The following is an 18,563-nucleotide window of genomic DNA, read 5'->3' as shown; positions in this document are numbered from 1 at the left end:
CTCGTCACTTTCTGACTGACTTTTTTGCCGACTTTTGTCGACACCGTTTTTGAGTCTTCGACTCCTGGTGCACATCAGGGATGCCCGGCTTCAAAGCTTGCGGTTCCCGTAACTGACTGATGTCGGTGACTGATCCACACCGTGTATGCCTGTTCTGCCTGGAGCGCGACCAGGACCCCAAGTCGTGCTCCGACTGCCGGGCCATGAATCCGAAGTCTTTGTGGGAGCGGTGCCAAAAGCTTCTAGAGGCCCCGCAGTCTGCTCCCTACCGTTCGAGGTCCCTGTCGCGTGGGAGGTCGAGGGACCGGTCACGGAGCCACCACCATCATTCATCTTCCAAGTCTTCGCACTGGGGGTCAGGTAAGTCGAAGCACAAGAAGAAGTCAAAGAAACATCGTCACTCTTCGACTTCTCCCCGTTTGGCACTCGACGCGTTGAGGGATGCGGGTGGTGCCCCTCCCGCGTGCGGAGCCTGAAGGGCCGACTCCTGGCCTCCCGGGACCAGGAGTGACCCTGCCCAGCTTCGTCAATTTTACTAAGCGATGCATGCAATCTTTGTGCAGCCTCACCCCGCCGGCGCACCTTCCGCACCGCAGACTCTGCTGGGGGCCCTGGGCCTTTGATGGCGGCAGCTTCAGCCCCGGAGCCGCAGGGTCCCCTTGGATCCAGGCCTTGATCCGGTTCGGCGCCAGTTGACCTTGTGACACCTCCCCCGGCGCTGATTCCACCGGCACCACGTCCGCAACTGATGTCGGCTGTGTCCCCAGCTGACGCCGATCCTGGCCTCTACCTCGATGTAGACACGGAGCCAGACCGGTACTTTTGTGCCCTTGTTCTACCCTGGCTCTTTATTTATTTATTTTATTTATTTGGAAGGTTTTATAGAGCGCAAACAAGATCCTTGCGAATATCAGAGCGCTTTACAGTGATAAGAGCTGATTATACATAATGAGAAGCATGACACATTATACTTGCAGTAATTTGAGGGAAGGAGCAAGCATGGGATACAAATACGAATACACAGGAAAAGTCGTAAGGTAGATCAGCATGGGCTAACAGGACAAAAATCACAAAAAAGTCGTCGAAGAATATAGCAGGAGCGTCTCCATTGAATAAGGTCCCGGGCAGGGTAAAGTAGTCAAGTAAATTTTGCCATGAGAATCGCTTTTACTTCCTTTTTGAAAAAGACGGTAGAGGAATTCAGTCTGGTTTCTGGGGGAAGAGAGTTACAAATCCTAGGTGCCATCCTGGAGAAGGTATGTTTAAATGTTTTCTTTTTATTGAATCTTTGAGGTTTCAGAAGTAGGTTGTCTGCACGTCCAGAAGACCTTGAGCCACCAGATAGTCAATTTCTGTGCGAGTAGATAGGTGCCTTGTGGTGTAAGGCCTGATGTGTCATGCAAGCTATTTTTAGATGAATTCTTGCTTCAAGCGGGAGCCAGTTCAGGGATTTTAGATCGGGGGGAGATGTGGGAACTTCTTTTCGAGCCAGTGATGAGTCTTGCTGCAGAGTTTAATGAGGCTCTAAGGTGAGCTGTAATCGCTTTTGGAAGGCCGCATAAAGAGACACTTCTATATTCCACACAAGGAATAACTAAAGCTTGTACAGCCAGCTTGAAGTTGTTGACTGGCAAGAAGGGCTTCAGCTTCCATGGAATGTTTATCTGGAAGTTTGCCCCCTTTGTGGCATTGCTAATGTGTTTCTGCAGAGTGAGATTGCTGTCCAGAGTTATTCCCAAGGATTTTTCAGAGTCCACAATAGTTGGTTGAACGTTGAGTGCAGTGAGATGTTGAATTAAGTCTTGCATCAAGGGGATTTTAGCGGGTGTAGCTATAAGGAGGAATTGGGTCTTTAGAGCGTTCAGTTTGGGATGGTTTTCTGACAACCATGTTTGGGTGTTCATGAGTGTGGTGTTAAACCGTTTAATGTCTTCTGAGGTATTAATCTTTAGATAAAGTTGTGTATCGTCAGTGTACATATGGTATTGCACGTTAGATGCTTGTAGGATTTCGATGAGTGGCTCCATGAACAGGTTAAACAGTGTTGGGGAGAGAGAGGAATCTTGCGGGACAGCCAGCCTTAGTGGTACGGAATTGGAAAGAGTGTTATTGATCTTGAATTGTTGTGTTCAGTTATGAAGAAAAGAGGTAAACCAGTTTAGCACTGATCCTGATAGACCCATCCTTAGTTTGAGAAGATCAAGCAGGTTCTCCTGTTTGACCGTATCAAAGGCTGAAGATAGGTCTAGCAGGATGAGTAGGCATGATCCCTTTTGGTCCAGGATTTGTATTACATCATCAATAATGTGAGTCATGGCAGATTCCGTGCTGTGCCCTGCCATGAAGCCTGATTGGTGGTTGTTGAGGAGGTCGAAGTGATCAATCTGTTTAGTTAGTGGTGCACACATTTTTCAAGCAATGTGGCCAGGGTAGGGATATTGGATATAGGGCGGTAGTTATTAAGATCCGTGGGGTCAGCTGTTGGTTTCTTTAGGAAGGGTGTGACCTGACCGACTTTGAGGGAGTCCGGAATGCAACCTTGTTGTAGTGAACTGTTGATGATTTTGGTCCATAGCGGAAGCAACCACGGGGTTAGGTCTTTAACAGCGTTAGTGGGGAGTGGATCAATGAGGTGGTTGGAAAGTTTCAGGGTATTGAAGATCTTACCCAGAGCCTCTTCAGTATAGGTGTTGAAGGATGCCCAGGCTGCTTCGTTCTTAAGGTCAACCTTTGAAGGGATTTGGTGTGAAGTAGTTGGAGGTGCAGGGGGGGGGGGGGTTGTGAGTCCGGCAGAGAATGTAGTAATAGAGTAAAGAAGGTAGAGAATTGTTCACAGTTGGGATGTGGTTGGGCTACTTCTTGTGACCGTTGAGGTGCCTCCGTAGATTGAGTTTTGATAAGTTCAAAAAGGTTTTTGGGACGATTTCTCACTTGATCTAATTGGTGTCTAAATAAGTCTGCTTTGGTGCGCTTGATGTTTTTGTGATAGGCATTTATTTTTTTCCTTAGTAACTTGAGGTGATTAGTAGAGGGGACTGATCTCCAGATATGTTCAGAAGCTCTGAGAGATTGTCTTCATTAAGTAGGCTATTGTACCAGGGTTGGTGGAGACTCTCTTTAGTTGAAGGGGGGCTACCTCATTGATTATTGAGGACATCGAGTTGAGGTAGTGGTTGGTGAGGTCATGGACGTCTGCTGTGCCAACAGGTGACAGTAGAAGGTTGTAGCTTGAGGAGGGTAGTGTGTTTGGGTTGAGTAGTTTCAAGTCACTTTTCCAGATCTTTGGTTTGGTGGACTGAACTGAGTTCAATTTTACAGTTTCCTTGATAAAGAAGGTGATGATATGGTGATCAGACCAGTCGCAGGGTTTGGGGCACAGGTAGGCGACGAATCGCGCTGGATACCCTCTTGCGGCCCAAGGACGAGGGAGGCATGGCGGTGCCTGACTTTGAAGGTTATTATCTGGCGGCTCAGTTGCAGGCTTTCACTCAGGAGGTCGTGAGGGTATATAGAGGCCCGGAACATGCTAGAGATGAGGGCACCCCGCGGCATGTGCTGGCGTACATCACACTGCATCAGAGGCTCTTGGTTAGGGACCTGACAGTGGAGGAATAGACATTTCGACTCTGCTGGAATCGGGCGCGCAAACAAGCGGGGGTCCTCCTTATGTATGCTCCTGAAATTCGGCTGGGGATGGTTACAGCCCTCCCTCATGGAGGGGACTGGTCGCGTTTACTGGGCTGGGAAGAAGCTGGGGTCCAAATGCTGGGCGACTTGTACGAGGATGGTGTGCTGCTCCCGTTTCAGGACCTGCAGGAGCGGTTCGACCTCCCACGAGGTGACTACTTGTTGCATGCGGCGGTAACAGGCGCTATGCAGGACCACTGGGGAGAGGGGTTGCAGGAACCGGTGATCTCCATGGCGTGCCAATATACGATGATGGCAGCCGGGACCTTTAAGGCGGTAACCTGTCTATACTCCAGAATGTTGCGGGAGGCTTTGCAGCCGCTCGCGGCTTTGAAGGCTAAGTGGGAGTTGGACCTCCAAATGGAGATCCCTGATGCGACTTGGGGTCAGTTGCTACGACGGGCACGGAAAAGCTCGAGAAACGCCAGGTTCCAGCTAATACATTTCTACATTATTCATCGGGCATACCTCACACCTGGGAAAATACGGCAATACTTTGGGGTGGAACACGCGGCCTGTCCCAGGTGTAATACAGTTGGGGCGGAGTTGGGTCACATGCTGTGGGACTGCCCTGCCTTGGGGGATTACTGGCAGGAGATTGGGAGGGCTCTGAACGATGCAACGGATAGGGACATACAGTACACCAAGGCAGTGGGGGTCCTACATTGGTTTCCGCACACTTCTAAGAATAAAAATACCAGTCGGTTTATAGATTTGGGGCTGATCCTTGCAAAGCGGGAAATCACGAGGAATTGGAAGTCGAAAGCGGGACCCACATATAAGCGATGGTATGGTGAATGTTTGCGGTGGGCAGCGTGTGAAAGTACTTTGAGGTACCAGATGGCTTGGAGAACGGATGATGAGAAGGCTATGGAGAGGGCGACAGCATGGGAAATGATGGTACAGGCGCTCCGAGATGATGCTGATGAGGGGGATGAGGAGATGGAGGAATTAATGGCAGCTAACCCCGCTAACACACCCGGGGACACACCTTAGCGAATGTATAAGACCTTCCTTCAACACACCAGACTTTACTCTGACTGGGACCTTTGCACAGCGCGGCCACAGGGGGGGGGGGGGAGTTCGGAACTGTTGGGGCGATGGGGGGAGGGTGTTTGATAGGGGTGGGGGAGGGGCGAAAATTACAAAAGCAACCCACTTTTTCTTGCTACTGAGATGTCGGACGTTGAATTATGCAGCAAGGACTGACCTAAGCGTTAAGGCAGAACAGTCTTCTTATTGGGGACATGCCAATCATGATGGGGAAGGACAATCACTACTGTGTCTTCTTGCTATGCTTTATGATTATACCGTGAACTTGATGTCTGTACATTTATTTTGGTGCTGCAATAAAAACGATGTTACAAAAAAAAAAAATCAGACCAGTCGCAGGGTTGTATCGATTCCAAGTACTTGACGTCAGTTTTGGAAATTATTAGATCCAAGGTTGATCCTTTCTTATGTGTAGGGCTATTGCAAGTTTGGGTAAGGGCTAGATCATCTAGGAAGTTTTTGAGGCAGTTGACCACTGCGTCGTTGTCATTCCAGTGGAGATTGAAATCGCCAAGGAATATTTGGGTATTTTGTCGTCCGTTGTTAGTTGAAATCATATCCATGAGGAGTTCTGAAAATATGAGGTTTTCACCTCGTGGATGATCGATTATGTGAAGTGAGCAAGCTGGTTTGCCGTTACTGCTAACATCTAGGTAAAAGTATTTGCAAGAAGGGAAGACCGGGGATGTGGCTATATTTACAGTGATGTTACTGCGATGAATACACGCTATACCTCCCCCTATTTTACCGATTCTGTCTAATCTGATGATGTCGTAGTTCGTGGGAACTAGGATGTCATTCAGTGGGGTGGAGGAATCGGATAGCCAGGTTTCGGTTAACATTAGCAGGTCTAGTTCCTGTGAGATGATGAGCTCAGCTATATCCACCGCATGTCTGGAGGCAGATCTGCAGTTTAGGAGTGTGCATTTAAGACTGGGAGTGATGAGGGAGCAGAAGGGGTCCTGGGTGAGAGGGACACTTTTAAGGTTACTATCGATGACCCCTCTAATGTTATGTCTAGCAGCTCTTAGTGGGTTGGGGGGTATAGTGGGTGTGGTCAACTGAGTAGAGGTAGTGCAATTAGTGGGAGAGGGGTCGTAGGATTGTAAAAGAGATAGCAGATCGCCTCCAGAGAATGGAGTGATGCTACGCCTAGGGCGAGAAAATGTTTTGTGTAGGGGAACTGAATTCCAATTGAGTGTGGTGAGTTTAGGGGTGCTCTTTATGTGGTGTACTCGATCGTTCGGGTTAAAGGCCCTTGAGGAAATATTACGCCAAGGTTGACTAGATATCAGAACCTTGAAAGATTGGAGTTCCTTTTTAGTATGGTGTAGAGCCAACATTATTTCCTCAAGTCTATGGTCAGGATCAGTTATGAATGTGGTTGGAGGCTGTGTTCTGCATGTGAATGGCTGCAGAGGTGCGGGTATGGGTAGTGTTGGAGGAAGTGTTGTGTGAGAGGGTGGATGAGTGAGGGATGTAGATGTCTGAGTAGAGGGGGTGGAAGGTTGTAAAGTGGGAGGGGAAGGGGAAAGAAGGGGCAGGGGGTGCTCGTCAGGTAGTGCATTATCATTGCAGTAGTGTGTAGTGTGGAATCGAGATATGACAACCCAAGACCTCAGAGGGGGTGTGAGTTGTGGGGTGAGTACGTGTGAGGAGTATCATTATAGGGCAGTGAAGCAGAGATCGAAGGGATGTTGGGGGATGTAGATGGCTGAGTAGAGGGGGTGGCTAGTTGTAAAGTGGGAATGGTAAGGGTACACAAGGGCAGGGGGCGCTCGGAAGGTAATGCATGATCATTATGATCCTGTGGTGTCAAGGCATGTGACAAAGCATGACCTTGCGTGTGGTAGCTGAGAAGGGGAGAGTACTTGTCAGGAGTGGCAATAAAGGGCAAGGATGCTGAGCCAAGAGGGTTTTGGCGTTAGGGTGGAGGGGAGCTATAGTCTTGTAGTGTCAGGGGTCAGTATCTGTTGGTGGGACATATGCCGTATCAGGCGTGTTGGGAGGTCAGGTGTGTGGGATTGTTGAAATGTTGTGAGGTGTGAGGTTAGGGGGGGGATGTCTGGGTGTAGCTAACGTAAAAGTCAGACGCCTGAGGGGAACGGGGAGGACGAGAAGCGGGGAAGATAGGAGTTCTGGGTGGGTTTAGTGGGGTGGGGTTAAGTGTATGGGGGGTGTCAACGTAGGAGGCTGATGATGGAAGAGGACAAGGTGGAAGAGGGAAGTTAGGCGTGTTATTTGGTTTTGGTACTGTGACATGTGGTAAGTTAGTAATGTGGGTAAATTGGGTCGAAATCTTGTGGGACTCCAATGTCGGAAGGGCGCAGGGAAGATGGGGGGCAGGGTTGTCAGACTGGTTGGGTGAAGTGACTCCCTGTGTGATGGTACTGGATGGACCACTGGATAGAAATAGACATTTGTCCATTTCTGTCAGGTGTGTGAGCAGCCAATGTAGTCCTCTTACCATGAGCTTTAGGGTTGATGGGGGGAGAGGAGGACTGGGAGGGGTCTGGTGACCCTCTAACTGACCAGTTAGGCTATGAACCGGACTGGAAAGAGAAACTTGGGGAAGACAGTGGTCTGGGTACCTCACCAGACCTTGGCATGTTGACTCCTCCTACCGTGGCTACGGAGGAGTGAGCGTCTTACTCCGTGGTGTTGCGTAGGGCGGCCGACGCTCTCCAACTCGAGCTACCTACAGAGGCGGTCAGGACTAACCTCCTGACAGAGGTGCTTCAACCGGCGGCAAGCTCTTCAGAGCCCCTGCTATCATTTAATGAAGCCCTCACTGACATCCTTTTGGGCACCTTGTCCAGGCCCAACACAGGGGCTCCTGTGGATAGGATGATTGCCTGATGAAATCAGCAGGAACAGCACCACGCAGTGTGCCACAGGGAGCAGCTACTTGAGTTGATTTTGCTGCTGCTCGGGTACATTTTCTACTCAAGCCGCAGCCTACTTAACGCTAACTGTCACAACCATCTGTGTTATAAAAATCTTGCCGGATGTCCTCCGAGATTGGTGTGGCTTGCATGGATCCAACCACGTTTTATTACACAGAAGGTCTTGCAAACAACAATACTATGTCCGAAAAGCTCAGATTTCCTTTGTATCCATGTGAATGGCAGCAATATTTTGGCACGGAGTCAGCTGGCACCACTTAAACCCTATCAACCATTCTCTTTTCTGAAAGCTGGAAATGCAGTTAAATCCAGAGTGAAGTCACTTGTCTGAATACCTGTATGTTTTCTTGCCCACAATGGCCCTTAGGCGTCAACTATGTGCTTAATAAATCCTGTTTGCTCTCACTTTTCATGGTGAATGGCTGCAGTATTTTGGCCTGGGGTCAGTCAGCAACCAGGAAATCCTAGCAATCCTGGACATTTCTGAAATCTAGACATCCCAGGGAATCCACAGTGGTGTGGCTTGCATGGATTCCACATGTTTCTCCCCCCCAGGATGCTCTGAAAATCCTAACATATTTGTGAAAAATAATATTTTTTATCATTAATGTGACAGAAAACTGGAACTTTCAGTCAAATCTACCATCCTGTATTCACACTCTTCTTTTGATTACAATGGTACACCACATGTGTGGGTGGGCCTATCATACCTAGCAGGAATGGGCCAAAACGGTGATCGTATGCAGTCAATGTAGTCTTCACACCATCACATGGGATAGGCTTGCAATATTGCAGAGACATACAAAGGTGTTTCCAAGATGAGCTCTTTCTGTCAGCCTATGTGTTGATAAGCTTTTTCCATGGTTTTATCATGTTTGGAAGGACCTTACAACTATTCAAAGTCCCCAACCCATAGAGGGAGCCAGGGTATCTCCTGGGTCCTAATGCCTTTCTCACCTACAGCACGGATGGTTCTTGTTGAATGCTAAATACCCAGTGATTTATTTCCGTCATTTGGGAAGCCAAACAATTACATTTCTTGACATTAGACAATTCAGTTTCCCCGTCACATAACCCCCTGGATAGGGTGAACAGCACTATTCTAGCACTTCCCAGTTCCCATGGAAATGTTTGTGTTCCAACTTTTGAAAACAAGCGTTTCTGCAGGGTATTCCCCTTCTAATGTTAAATGTGCTGTAATAACATGATTATTTGGTGCATTAGTTCAGTTACTTAAATGTGGCAGCATACTTATTTGTGGCGTTGCCACAAATATTCCCAGTGTTTAAACTTGAGGACCTGTGTTATGTTACAGAAATTTCTATTACACTGTATTGCCATTAGTATTGCTTTACAGCGCTGGTCTACAGAAAGAGGTAATATGTTTAACTATTGGAAGACCAATTGACTAAGTTTAGACAGTAAGCATATGATATGTAGAAAACTGGCTGTTTAGAAGACCCATGTTGAACAGTTGTCACAGAGTGCACATATATAGCTTCCAAAGAGGGCTGATGAACCCAATTGGGTACTTGGCAGTATATTTAGGAGTGGCACTGCATTTTTTTTGAGTTAATGCTTAAATAAAATTATCATTTAGAACACTTGAACCCATATTCATTTTAATAAAGCAATCTGCTTTTGGCGCTGCTGCCCTTTGTGGAGTGAGACAGACTCTGCTGTATTTCTGGACCCACGACCAGCGCTACCAGCGCTACTTTTCGCGACACCCGCTTCGCGGGTGCCGCTCATTTGCATACGCGCCGTGTCTGCCTAGTGGGAGCGGCTTCACAATCGGTGAAGATCTAACGCGCTCCTGGGTGTGGCATAGAGCGTTGGATTGTGCCTGGAGCCGACCGGAGGACTGCGAGGACCAGCAGCCCTAGCTGACTCAGCTGGTGCCTCTTCCCCCGGCGGCCACGCCCCCTCCCTCACGGAAATAAGATCACCTGTGTCTTAACATCGAGTGGGTGCTTCTGGCGCTGCTGCCCTTTGTGGAGTGAGACAGACTCTGCTGTATTTCTGGACCCACGACCAGCGCTACTTTTCGCGACACCCGCTTCGCGGGTGCCGCTCATTTGCATACGCGCCGTGTCTGCCTAGTGGGAGCGGCTTCACAATCGGTGAAGATCTAACGCGCTCCTGGGTGTGGCATAGAGCGTTGGATTGTGCCTGGAGCCGACCGGAGGACTGCGAGGACCAGCAGCCCTAGCTGACTCAGCTGGTGCCTCTTCCCCCGGCGGCCACGCCCCCTCCCTCACGGAAATAAGATCACCTGTGTCTTAACATCGAGTGGGTGCTTCTGGCGCTGCTGCCCTTTGTGGAGTGAGACAGACTCTGCTGTATTTCTGGACCCACGACCAGCGCTACTTTTCGCGACACCCGCTTCGCGGGTGCCGCTCATTTGCATACGCGCCGTGTCTGCCTAGTGGGAGCGGCTTCACAATCGGTGAAGATCTAACGCGCTCCTGGGTGTGGCATAGAGCGTTGGATTGTGCCTGGAGCCGACCGGAGGACTGCGAGGACCAGCAGCCCTAGCTGACTCAGCTGGTGCCTCTTCCCCCGGCGGCCACGCCCCCTCCCTCACGGAAATAAGATCACCTGTGTCTTAACATCAAGTGGGTGCTTCTGGCGCTGCTGCCCTTTGTGGAGTGAGACAGACTCTGCTGTATTTCTGGACCCACGACCAGCGCTACTTTTTGCGACACCCGCTTCGCGGGTGCCGCTCATTTGCATACGCGCCGTGTCTGCCTAGTGGGAGCGGCTTCACAATCGGTGAAGATCTAACGCGCTCCTGGGTGTGGCATAGAGCGTTGGATTGTGCCTGGAGCCGACCGGAGGACTGCGAGGACCAGCAGCCCTAGCTGACTCAGCTGGTGCCTCTTCCCCCGGCGGCCACGCCCCCTCCCTCACGGAAATAAGATCACCTGTGTCTTAACATCGAGTGGGTGCTTCTGGCGCTGCTGCCCTTTGTGGAGTGAGACAGACTCTGCTGTATTTCTGGACCCACGACCAGCGCTACTTTTCGCGACACCCGCTTTGCGGGTGCCGCTCATTTGCATACGCGCCGTGTCTGCCTAGTGGGAGCGGCTTCACAATCGGTGAAGATCTAACGCGCTCCTGGGTGTGGCATAGAGCGTTGGATTGTGCCTGGAGCCGACCGGAGGACTGCGAGGACCAGCAGCCCTAGCTGACTCAGCTGGTGCCTCTTCCCCCGGCGGCCACGCCCCCTGCCTTGGTGCATTTAACCCACCCCAGCTTAACCGCGACGCGGGACGCGCGCGGGGCGGAGCACGGGGCGAAGACCGGGCAAAGAGCAGGCCGTTTGAGGCCGTTCGAGTACGGGAGAGTCCGGTCCGGGCCCCCGCTCTTTGCCTGCCCCACCAAGACCTCGGACACCCTGAACAATGTGCACACGGGAAACAAGAAGTAAAACATCTTCCCTTGTCGCTGCTGGAGCGGTCAAAGGCCCAATCGACACTTACTTCGCCAAGGCTGGTTCACTCCTGATTGAGGAGATCCAAGTCCTGGAGCGAAGAATTTCTCAAGAAATTGATTGGGTAAGGAGATCTTCTATGGGACCGATGGCACTAGCTAGAACGCCTGAAAATAGTTCAGGCAGGCCCATCTTGCATAGTTCCGATCAAACATCATTCCACCCTACGGACACACTAATAAACAGCCCAGAAATCACTATTGACGTTCCAAGTGATCTAGAGGATATGAGCCTAATGGTGTTACCCAATACGCAACCTATATCACCACAGAATACCGAGATAGCTCCAACCGTAGATTCCAATAGCGACAACAATAAGGGAGCCAGAGAGGGAGCGATTCCAAAGAAAAAGCAAGGGCCACAAAACCAAGAAGAACCTAGGTCTAAAACCCCCAAATCTAAACAAACTAGAGGAAAGGGGAGGAAAATAAATGCCCTACCCGCAACGGGGGTTAGGTCCGGAATTCCACCCACTCCCAGACCACCCAAATCAATCCCACCCCTACAACCTACTGATAATCTCCCATTAGACACCTCCTCGGATGACATCACTCTGGAGGACATAGGTTCAATGCTCAGGTCTCTATTAAGCCCATTAGAGGCAAGACTGATAAAGATCGAAGCAAGACTAGTGAACATCGAAAAGGCAACGGTGCAACTCGCTGATGCCAGGAAAACCGACAGCAATATCACTAAGTCATTAAAGGAGGGTACAGGCTCTAATTCGGCTAAAAAGAACAACCTGCAGGCTCTATCAAACCCCAAACCATTAGATCCAAAAATTAGATCCACACAACCTGCAAAAAACAGTGCATCAAAACCTACTGTTACACTTACAGTCCCGACACCCTCGCAGCAGCCTAATACTACTACTCCTAAACCGACCTCTTCATCAAAATCAGTCCCAACTCCCCTGAACAAGACCAAGGACAACCCCCCACTTGAGGGAGAGAAGCCACACTTCAAAAGAAAACTACAGTTTGTAAACCTCCCACCAGAAGCCGCCCCCTACACTGTAGTTTTGGCTGGGGTACCAGAACTTGACCCACCCACATTTGAATCATATACTTCACTCAAGAACAAAGTAATAAACTGGCTCTCGGTTAATAGACCATTACCGAGAGGTACTGCGAGTGACATATCCACGACTAAGAGAGTAGCATGGGTGGGGCATACTAGGAAGTCCATCAGAGGAGATTGTATTTTGGTCTCTTTTAGAGACCCTAACACTGCTGCATATATTTGCTCCTGTGTTACTGATGAGGACTTCGGTAATACCATCCAAACACTTCCCCTCTCATTTTTCTACCCCTCCAATCTTTACGACTCTGAGGATCATAGGTGGGGGCACCATCAAGAGTTATTGGAGGGTTGGGAAACTTGTCACAGAGATATTAACACCTATCCTCCATATAGGGGGAGACCAACTGAGTACATCTCTGGTTACGGGGATGAGGCGGGGTGGGAAACTGTCACCAGGAGGAGGAGGGGGGGAGGTGGTCATAGGAGGGGAATACCTGGACCATATAGAACGCATTACCCTGCCTATCTACCAACACAGAATCGATACAGCAACTTAGATATGGTAGACTGACAGATGGCTGGAGAGGGGAACGTTGCTTCTGCAACCTACCCTACTACCACCAACACACCCGTAGTTTCCATATGTGACATAAATTCACATACACTGGCGGGCACATTAATAACAAGTCTGGGTGAATTGACCCAGACGCCAGCCATGGTGAACCCTCCCTCACCCATTCCCACTTGTCCATTGGACTTCACACATCCATCCTCAACTAATAGGGCCCACCTTGAGCCCACTGATATTGCTGTGAGTCCGTCGCGAGCCCAAACACCACACATAACAGCAATTTCGTGGAATGTAGCAGGGCTCTCTAGTAAATTAGATTGCCTAGAATGGGCCTCCTACATTAGATCTAAGAACTTAATACTCCTGCAAGAAACCTGGGCGCGAGAAGCAATAGATATAACTGGCTTTGCTTCCTTTTCCAAAATAGCCAAGTGGGGGGGAAAGGGGAGACCATCTGGGGGATTATTGATAGGGGTAGCAACGGATCTAGGTTGCCAAGCCTCTGATATAGAGACCGCTTCCGACGATCTGTTGGCTGTCCTACTAGAGTGGCCGGACTCAACAAAGTTATTAATCGTTAATATCTACTCCAGGCCGACCCAAATGCATAAAGAGTCGCCTACCATAGAAGAGTTAGCTAGATTCCTAGAGGGCGTGCCGTGCGATCTCGCCTGTCTGATCGGGGGCGATTTTAATTCCCACTATGAACCCCTGCCCGGATTACGCGATGGTCCTTCCCTAGATGAAGATTCCTGCTGGCTTATACCTGAGACGGCGGCGCCACCGCCAAGGGCCTGGACTCCCCTAGCCCTACAAATAAACGCCCTTACCCTTAATTTCGGTTTTAGGGCATGTAATGGCCGTTGTAGCTCGGATATACCCAGTAACCCGACCTACAACAGACCTGGTAGTGAATCTAGACTTGACTACATTATGGTCAAAACCTCCATGTGGCCAGCAATAGTTGATTTTAAAGTGTGCCCAAGAAACGATAGTGACCATAACTCCCTGGAACTGACTTATTCCCTTCCCGGCAGTAAGGACACATCACAGGGATCTGGGATTGACAAGTCGGGCCTCCTACTTGAAACCAACCGTAGGAAAGTGAAGTGGGAGAAGCTGGTTACTAGCACAGACAAACTCCCCCGCCTTTATGAAAGGCTAGTTCCCTTACTAGAGAGTGCCTTTGATCTGGGTACTAAAAACCCAGACGAACACACCAGAGGGGAACTGGCAAAAATACACAAAACTATTACTGATTCCCTCGAACAAGATCTGTTCACAACTCCCATGAAAAGGAAGGGTTATAAGCCAAAGACCTCTTGGTATAATGCTACATGTAGGAGGGCTAAGGCTCATTTGCTTTCTGCAATAAAGGGACGCCTTAGCAGGGAAGTAATTCGCGAGAGAAGAAATAAGTACAAGTCCCTCCTAGTGAATGCCAGGGCGGAATGGGACTATGACTATTGGGAGAATCTCGTGAAGGCATTATCAACCAGAGACTCACGCAAATTTTGGCGGGTAGTAGCTAATGGTACGGGTGAGTTATCGTCGGCAATAGAACCCAATATAGCCGCCTCAGTGTGGCAGGCCCACTTTGAAGCACTTTATGCAGAGAGAGGTCAGGATTCTTGTATTGCGAGTCTCTTGCCCGCACCTACCCCCGCGGGGGCTGCATTTACTGAGAAAGAGGTGAGGGAGGCCATCAAAGGTCTAGCTGCTGGAAAAGCCCCGGGATTGGACGGGGTCCCGGGGGACCTGTTCAAACAGGAACCAGGGATCTGGGCACCGTACCTCACACTAATATTTAATGCCATCCAGGAGGGAATGACTGTGCCCGATACTTGGACGGGAGCAGAGGTAGTCCCAATCTATAAAAAGGGATCCCCCCTGCTCCCGTCCAACTATCGACCAATCAGTCTGATAGATATCTCACAAAAACTTTTTGGCAGATTGATCTTAAATCGTCTGCAAGCATGGATTCAAGAAATGGAGATTTTGTCCCCATACCAGGCGGGATTCCGGGAGGGTGTATCCACCACAGACCAAATATTTAGGTTACAACTGCTCTATTGGAGAACAGCGATAATCGAAGGCGGCAGTCTCTATACCATCTTTGTAGACCTACGCGCCGCCTTCGATTTGGTGCCTAGAGCTAGGCTGTGGAATGTCATGAAAGAACTCGATGTCCCCGCCGATATCTTGGCAATCCTGATAAGACTCCATACTAATAATTATGCCCGCGTTAGGTGTGGCAAAGGTGGGAAACTATCTGAGCGGTTCCCCGTTCGCAGAGGTGTAAGACAGGGCTGTGTACTTGCACCCACCCTGTTTTGCATCTTCGTGAACGGGGTAATTGCCCACCTTAACAGGATCGCCAACTCAGACGCCCCCAAGTTGACCGGCAACAGGGTGCCTGCAATTATGTTTGCAGACGACACCCTGTTGCTGTCTAAATCCCCTATGGGGATTCAGCGCATTCTGGACGGCTTCCTTAACTTCTGCTCCGATCGGGGACTGGAAGTCAATCCTCAAAAAACAAAATTCATGATTTTAAATCCTAACTCCCGGAATAGAACCCCCCCCCAAGCTAGGCATGGTTCAACTAGAACGGGTGCACAATATCGAATACCTGGGGATTACTATAAATGAACACTTAACTTGGTCGGCCCACCAGGCCAAAGTGACCATCAAACTGGCACAGTTGGCGGGTGGCACTTTGCGTCTGGCTAACAAATCTAGTTATCGACCACTTACCCCAGTTATTCATATATACAAAACACAAGCTAGGGCAGGGGTCACTTACGGGGGTGAGTTGTGGGGATACACCCAGTACCCCAAGTTACAGATCACGGAGAACAAGTTCTTGAGACAGGTAGCTGCCCTCCCCCAGAGCACCCCACTACTACCACTCCGGTTGGATTTGGGAATCAGACCCATTACAGAGGAGCTAGGACTAAAACCCCTAAAATTCTGGAGGCGTTTGTGGTCTAGCCCAGATCTCGTAAGCTACAGAGAAGAACTACAAGAATTCCTGGAACTACGGAGCATAAAGAGGATTCCTTGGTTGACCTACGTCAAGGGAAGGTGCGAGGAAATGGGATTCCCGGAACTATGGACTGATCCTCTTAATTCCTGCACCAAGATCCCAAAAAAGGCACTCGCGGACACCTACTACGCCATGATGCTCACCAGAGCCTCTAATGACACTCGCGAGGGGTCTCTGACAAATTTATTTTTGAAAATAAAAGATACCTATTCCCTTGAAAAAACTCTAGATGAGATTTCCCCTGCATTAACCAGGAAACTGTTTTTACAATGGCGTTATGGATGCCTTCCTCTAGCTTCGTTTACAGCATCTTGGTCAGTCTGCTCCACTACATCAATTTGCCCAATGTGTGCACACCCGAAAGAGGACGACATGCATGCGGTCCTTTTTTGCAAGGGCTATGAGCGGAGCAGGAAATACTGGCTTGTCCCGATGCTCAGGAACTTGGGTTTTAGATCTCACCAAACTGCTTATAGAGTGCTAAAATCTGATCTTTCCCCTCCTATCGTTTTTGCACTGTCAAAATTTTTAACCTCCCTGTGGTTTACCCGTAGCCGAATGATGAAATGCCTGCCATAAATGGACATGACCAGCGGCTTCCCACAAATGTCTTATTTATATTTTAACTACTCTTAGAAATTTTGATCGCACTATGTTTAATAAGTTTTTAAATGTATGTACTGTTTTGCATCTTTTATGATCTGTGATCGAAATAAAGATTAATGAAATGAAATAAAGCAATCTATTTCCTTAATTTAATGCCAGCACAGCTTTAAAAACAAAAACGCCATGGAGTGTTTGTGCATATGCATTGGCTCATCATTTATAATCTAATTCCACATTTCTCTTTATCCGTTTCAGGTTATGTTTTTCTGATGTTACGTATAGTGCCAAGTGGTCAAAAGAAACTGCCTTCAGCAGCATTTTCATCAGCCCAAAGATGATCACGGATCACATGCCAGACGCTGTGCTGAAAGCTTTAAGCAGCTTGAGTCCAGAAAAGGCAAGCTGCATCTCTTGCCAGACTCCATGAGGTCCTTTGGGGACTCATGTCATATGACTGCTACAACCATACAATGGCAGCTCTTTTTTTCCAATTCTAGGAAGTTTTGTGATCTCTTCTTCTGTTGAACTGCATTGAACAAAGTGCAATGAACGTCCTGTACAACACATCAAGTCTGAAATCTAGTGAATGTCTATACAAGTCAAGGCCTAAATCAAAAGTCACCTTTTACAAGTCTCAAGTAAGAGGCCACCTTTGGGAGGAATGTATATATAGCTGAGCACTGGCCGCTATCTGGTACTACAGAAATGTACCTCGGATGGACACCATACATAAGGAGAAATGCACTGGAATTTTTTTGAGCATCAGATTTAAGCGAAATAAAATGTGTACAGTGAACAATGATCTGGCGCCTTTTATGCCAGTCTTCTGACATTTCTTTGGGATAAAAAGGAAAGCATTATAGATGGGCATCTGTGGATTGTTTACTTATATTTGTTTATTTTATCTTTGAGGAGCTTGAGTTAACTGGTGTATCCTCATCTCACTCACATTGGTATCTTACTTGATGTCAGGAGAGTGTACTACACTAGGCCTTCAAATTAATGGCCAGTTAGACAGCTCATCACCTATGCAAGAATGTATTTTTACAACGTGTATAAAAATGCACTTTGTTTCTTTTATTGATATTAAATATGCCTCCTGCCTCCATTCCACAAGTGCTTGGTGAGTATAAACGATTAGAATTGTTCAGTCTTTCTTTCTCAGTCCTACTTTTGTTTGGCCTTTCAGTTATAATACTTTAACTGTGGTCTAATTGTGATTGTTATTTTTTTGTAATTGTGATATTTATAGTCTACATCGTACTTAGAAGATATGGGAAGACACAATAGTCTTATTTTAGAGTTACGCATGAATTGGGCCCATATCCTCTGTAGGACAGATAGACCGAAATATATGTACAGAGGAAGGTGAGAAAGAAAAATCCTTGTTTTCAAATGATAATGAGACTGGCGACACTTTCTGTTTTCATGTTGCATTTTTGGTTATTTAGTTGCGCATCCTGTTACTTTAAATGGAAAAGTTATTGTGTGCGATGCTTGGGAGTTTTTTTTTGTTTACACCATCATCCTAGAAAGATAAGTGTACATTTGTTAAAGCAGTGCTGGCAGAGAGCCACAACCTTGGTGTTTTGTAACCCGTTACTTGACCATCTAAAGTATGTGCAACAACCTTTTTTTTTTTTTGAACGCTTTAGTTGAGTTCCAGCTTTTAATTTACAATAGTAGCTTCCATACTTCTTTGCCAAAGGAACACAGACATTGTTCACCTATTTAATGTACATTTCTTTGTACGTTGATAAGAAATACATAGAGTCATCCATGTTGCAGAATTCCCAAAATTATTTTTGAGAGTATATTGAAAGTGCATAGATCAACCTGCGTCAGAGAAGTATCAATGAACTAAGTGTTCGAGACGTATGTGGCCGTAGATACACATGCTTTGCATACACCTGGTGTTTAGTGTTGAGTCCGAATATGTGCAAGTTGTTTTCTTTAAAGAAGTCTTTTGGGTCTTGAGGCAAAGTGACTCCTGCTGTTGGTGATAATGTGCATGGGCATCGACTCCATTGTTAGATTGTTTTCTTTCTGCCGTCTGGTTTGGACTTGTGTGCCTGCGCTCCAGGTCGAGACCATTTCGGACTCCTTTCAGTTTGCGATTCACCCTAATCCTCGCTGGTATTATCTAACACGTTCCCACCTTTGGATTTCGAA

General features: G+C 48.1%; 1 protein-coding gene across 1 annotated transcript in view; it reads left to right on the top strand.

Annotated features, from left to right (window-relative positions):
• Nucleotides 1-18,190, top strand: part of DAGLB (diacylglycerol lipase beta) — a 166,012-nt gene extending 147,822 nt beyond the window's left edge. Inside the window, exon 15 of the mRNA XM_086940753.1 lies at nt 16,647-18,190. Within this exon, the coding sequence (XP_086796879.1) occupies nt 16,647-16,818 (172 nt within the window). The 3' untranslated portion in view covers nt 16,819-18,190. The remainder of the gene's footprint in view (nt 1-16,646) is intronic.
• The last annotated feature ends 373 nt before the right edge of the window (nt 18,191-18,563 follow it).

This window comes from Lissotriton vulgaris, chromosome 10, assembly GCF_964263255.1.
Source record: "Lissotriton vulgaris chromosome 10, aLisVul1.2, whole genome shotgun sequence".
NCBI lineage: Eukaryota > Metazoa > Chordata > Amphibia > Caudata > Salamandridae > Lissotriton > Lissotriton vulgaris.
This window is presented reverse-complemented; position numbering and strand designations above follow the sequence as displayed.